The sequence below is a fragment of the Dasypus novemcinctus genome, chromosome 30 (assembly GCF_030445035.2).
Source record: "Dasypus novemcinctus isolate mDasNov1 chromosome 30, mDasNov1.1.hap2, whole genome shotgun sequence".
Classification (NCBI taxonomy): domain Eukaryota; kingdom Metazoa; phylum Chordata; class Mammalia; order Cingulata; family Dasypodidae; genus Dasypus; species Dasypus novemcinctus.
The window spans coordinates 37,702,444-37,707,755 of NC_080702.1; the positions used below are offsets into that span (position 1 = coordinate 37,702,444).

General features: G+C 33.0%; 1 protein-coding gene across 1 annotated transcript; it reads right to left on the reverse strand.

The window, feature by feature from the left end:
* Positions 1-274: 274 nt before the first annotated feature.
* Positions 275-1,228, reverse strand: LOC131276806 (olfactory receptor 7A17-like). Its single transcript, XM_058290376.1, has one exon. It carries the CDS (start codon positions 1,226-1,228, stop codon positions 275-277), a length of 954 nt encoding a protein of 317 aa, XP_058146359.1.
* Positions 1,229-5,312: the final 4,084 nt, after the last annotated feature.

Sequence of the window (5,312 nt, forward strand, 5' to 3'; positions counted from 1 at the left end):
TAATTATATATATATAGAATTACATGTATGGAATATTTCACTTTTGAAAACCCAGGCAGTTGTTTCTGCCTTCAATACTGATTCCAGGGAATAAAATAAGAAAGATCACATGATGTAAAATAATAAAATAAGAAACAGGTGTTCTTTATAGAAAAAAAATTATAGAAATAGAGTTCTGATATGAGTTAAATAACAGATTATAGCTCTCTTCACTTTTAAAGATTTTATATTTTTATATCCCAGTTTTTGGCCTCTATTAATCATGAGCAATTTTCTAAACTTGGGAAAATAATCCTTTTATAGAGAGAATGTTTTTCAGCTTTTTAAAGGCCTGCTTCATGTCATTGTTTCTAAGACTGTAGATAAAGGGGTTCAGCATAGGAACGACCACTATGTACATCACTGAAGCTATTGCATTTGTCCTTGAGTTGTGGGAAGCAGTAGAGCTAATATGCACTCCAAGACCTGTACCATAAAACAAGATCACCACTGAGAGGTGAGCCCCACAGGTAGAAAATGCTTTATGCTTGCCCTCAGTTGTTGAAATTCTCAAAATGGAGGATATAATTTTAGAGTAAGAGAAAAGGATCCCAATGATTGGAATAAAACCCAGAAGTCCAGATGCAAAATATATCACTAGGTCATTTAGGAAGGTGTCAGAACAAGCAAGTCGTATTACCTGATTAAGTTCACAGAAAAAGTGGGGGATTTCCAAATTTGTACAAAAAGACAATCGCAAAACCATTAGGCATTGTAAAAGGGAATACAAAACACTCGATAACCAGGATGCCAGTAGCAGAATGCCACAGAGTCGGGGGTTCATGATGACTGTATAGTGCAGGGGGTGACAGATGGCCACGAAACGGTCATAAGCCATCACAGTCAAGAGGGTGTTATCTATTTGTCCAAAAAGTAGGTACAAAAATATCTGGCTGAGGCAGCTTTCAAAAGTAATGATTTTGCTTTCTTTCTGGATGTTCAACAGCATCTTTGGGACAGTGGTGGAGGTGAAACAGATATCTGTAAAAGACAGGTTAGAGAGGAAGAAGTACATGGGTGTGTGGAGGTGGGAGTCTGTGATGATGGCCAGGATGATGAGCAGGTTCCCTGTGAAGGTGACCAGGTACATCAACAGGAACAGTCCAAAGAGGAGGGGCTGCACTCCTGTATCTTCTGACAGCCACAGAAGTACAAATTCTAAGACATATGTTTGGTTTTCTGTTTCCATGTAGATGATGGAATTCCTGGAAGAGATATCAGAGTAATGCAAATTTAGCCACAAACAGAAATCATAAAAATATAGTAAATGTAATGATTTGTTTTGTAAGCAAATTAAAATTATATTTTTTATAGATTTTATAAAGATTTAATTTCCTTATTAAGAATGTCAGGGAAATCAAATGCTCCTGCTTCTCCTTGAAAACTTTGTTGACTAACTATACTTGTCCATAATGGAAAAAACTATGCCCAGGCCATATTTTCCACTACAAATTGTCTCAGACTTTATTTTCATAAACAAACCTAAAGCCCAGTCTTTTTGTACCTTGAGAAAAAAGCAGTGAAGAATAAGAACAATGTTGTAAGAACCATATGGCTTAATTGCAACACGTAATGTAGAAACACATTAATTAAACAGTATCCTCTTGAAGAAATAGATAGAATAAAACACCCATACAAATGTGCTCAGTGAATGTTTCACAGACGACAAAGGCAATTTGATGTAGACAGTATGGTTTTCTCAACAAATGGTACTAAAACGATAGTATATACTCATGCCAAACAAAAAGGAACTTAAACACAAGTTGTAAAAATTTCATAAATATTAAATCAAAGTGAATCATAACCATTTAAAAATAAAATGAAGGTAAAACTTCTAGAATAAACGTAGAGAATGTTTAGGATCCCATGGTGTGGAAATGATTTTTTAGATAAAGCACCCAAAGCATGATCTATGAGAAAATAAAATTTATAAGTTGTTTTTGTTGAAATATAAAACTTCTGCTCTTTGCAAGACATTGATAAGGAACTGAAAAGAAAATCTACAGATTTGGAAAAAAAAATTTACAAAACACGTCAGTTAAATGATTTACATCCAAATATACAAAGAAGCCTTAACAACCCAAAATAAGAAAGCAAAACATTAAAAAATGTTCAAAATATCTGAACAGACTCCTAAGCTAAGAATATGCACACTTCACAAGTAAGCATACAAAAAGAAGCTCTCATCTGCCTCTATGTCTGTCAAGACTGCAACTGGGAAGGAAGGTGGTGTTCCAACATCGAATGGCTCTGTTCCTATCAAAGCCTGATGAAAAAAAATGAAAAGCATGGATTTTTTTCAATCTGTCTCTTTTATTGTCATTTAAACTTTTAGACAGAGGGACATTTATTCTGGAAAAATGGGAAAAAGCGCTGTTTGTAAGATCATTCTTTCAAATGAAATATATGAATTTAAATGATAGCATTATTGTAAAGTGTTTGACTATGCTTTCAAAAATTATTGTTTATATTTAAGATTAGAATTCTGAATGAAATATTTTTGATGTGGAAATTTAATTAAAATCCAAATATATGGATGGATGCATGGTAAAGGCACAAACTGGAAAGCAAATTCTTGAATAATAGTAAATAACTTGATCAGTGTTATTAAAATGTTGTCTCACTGACTTTTGTATTATGAAAAAGGATATAATTGTTTGATTTCTATGCTAGAAATATACTTCTTTTACTATTTACTCTGTTTTCCTTGCTTCTATAGAGTAAGTTTGTTACAAGGTTTAAAAGTTTTAATATTTATTTTGATTCAGAGTTGAGGTTTTATTATATATGGAATCTTTTAAACATCAACCAAAATGATTGCACATGTGAAAATTCTCGTTTTTTAAATTCTGATTTGCTTAAGATTTTGGCTTTAAAAACTTTATAACAATGGCAGTTGGCATTTGTTAGATGTGTGAAGTGCTGACAAATATCACAGTGATGCTTTTATTTTATAGATTATTACTATAACTAGGTTAGTCCTTACCACAAGTGAGTCATTTCTTTAAATGCGCATTTTAAAATGAATGGCTTTTATAGTTACAACATAATAAATTTTAAAGCTACATGTGAAAAAAGGGAGTTGATGTGGGAGAGGGAGGTGATAACTGGGAATCCCTCAGGGGATCCTTTTGAATTAAATTTTCTGTAATATAAAACCTCTTTTTAAAAAAGTTCATTATTTTAAAAAAATAAAGAAAATAATAGTCATCCTTTGACTCCTGTTTCAGGAAGTTAGTATTGCCTGTTTTTAAATATTATTTGCATTGAAATATACAATAAACATTCATTTGTGCCTGGCTTCTTTGCTCCACAGTATTCCTGAGAGGAGATTCATTCATTTTGTTCCAAACATTAGTAGTTCAATCTTTTTCATGCCTGTGTGGTATTCCATTGTCATATTATGACATAATTTATATATCTGGTCTACTGTTGGTAACATTTGGGTTGTTTTCAGTTTTGGGCATCAGGAATAATGCTGCTTATAACATTCTCAAACCTATCCATTTTCATGGGTGCGTACCCATAGCAGAAATTCTGAATAAGAGTGCATTAATGTGTTAAACTATAGTAAATTCTACCAAACAGCTTTCCACGGTATTTCTATACATATATCCTCTCATCTGCATTTTATGAGAGTCCCATTCCTCCTATTCTTCACTAGTACTTGGTCTTGTTCATTCTTGCCATTCAGTTACAAATGACACTGGAGCAAACTTAACAGGAATAATATTTATTATATTTTAAACTGAAAGGATACCTTTCAAAGGGGAGGCATGCTGAACATCCTTGTTTAAAAAGATACTTGAGTACTGAAGATTATATACACAGGCTCTATGGTCTTTTATGTTTTCATATTATGTGCAGAATTCCCAGAATTTAACATCACAAATGTTCAAGGGAATTTACATAATTGAAAATTAATTAAATTTGATATTTTTATATTTAAATAATAATTTAAAAATTCAAAGCAAGTAAGAAATCACACAGTAATATATCTGTACTCACTTCTTAAAATAAATAAAAAGCTAAAATCTGACAATACCAATTGTTCTTGAGGATATGAAGCAATACAATTTGCATTAATTGCTAGTGAGAACACAAAATTTTGCAGCCATAAGACACTTTAGCAGTTTCTTTTACAAATGAAGATAGTATTTTTATGTTATTTATGAATTCCAAAAATACATATTTTTGATATTACTTATGAATTTCAAAAATATACATTGGGTTGTGTTTGTAAACTGGTCTATTCCTCTGGGCATATTAGATTGTATTAAATTCAGAGGTTTAACTTTTAATTAAATCAAGATCAGGGCTTTTATCTGAGCATGTCAATAGGGCATGAAGGGTGCAGTCCCCACCCCCTTGTTTGGGGTAAAATAGACTTTCACACGGTAGTAAACACATGGTGAAGGAGAGCACAGAAAAGAACACAGGGGAAGAAAAACAGCTCATCAGACAGGATCTTGTGATCCCCTGAAGAAAGATGATCCTGATAGTGTGCAGCTGACCTTGTGAAGAGACCAGAGCAGCCCAGAGAGAAATGAGCCCCACGAAGAGAGACACACTTTTTACCAGTTTACACCTTATTTCAGAAGAAACTGGAGCCATGGAGCCTTAAGAGGAAGGAGGAAGGCTGAACACTTTCAGAAAATGCATGCCAATTTGTCAACATGTGGCAACAGACTTTGGATGAGAAAATACTTTTACGGTGCCTTGAGTTGGATTATTTAGAGCCTGGTAACTGTTCAGCTTCTACCCAAAGAATTACCCTTCATAAATGCCAACAGATTTCTGGTACTTTGCATCAGCACCCCTTTAGCTGACTAATACACCATACAATCCATCAATTGTGCTTCTAGGCATATATATGAAAATTTAAGTTTGTACAAAAACACACACATGATTGTTTATAGGAACTATATTTGTAATTTCAAAATCAGAAAGCAATGAAGAGGTTGTTCAACAGGATAAAAGGTAAATTCACTGTACTATATCTATACAGTGGAACACTACTGAGATAAAATGAAATGTTCCTTCCAGCCAAACATACATATTTGATGAATCTTAAATGGTTATTGCTAATTAAAAGAAACCAGTTTTAAAATGCTGCATATGCTGATATCAAATATATCATTTCCTGGATATGGCAAAACACTGGGATAATAGAATATTCACTACTTCCCTGAGTAGAGAGTAAGGTTGAATAGATAGAAGTACAGGGTGCTTTGTAGAATAATGAATCTATCCTGCTTAATACTGTTAAAGTA

Bases quoted from the DNA above. Each gene is read 5' to 3' on its own strand.
- LOC131276806 (XM_058290376.1), bottom strand. From the start codon at position 1,228: ATGGAAACAGAAAACCAAACATATGTCTTAGAATTTGTACTTCTGTGG.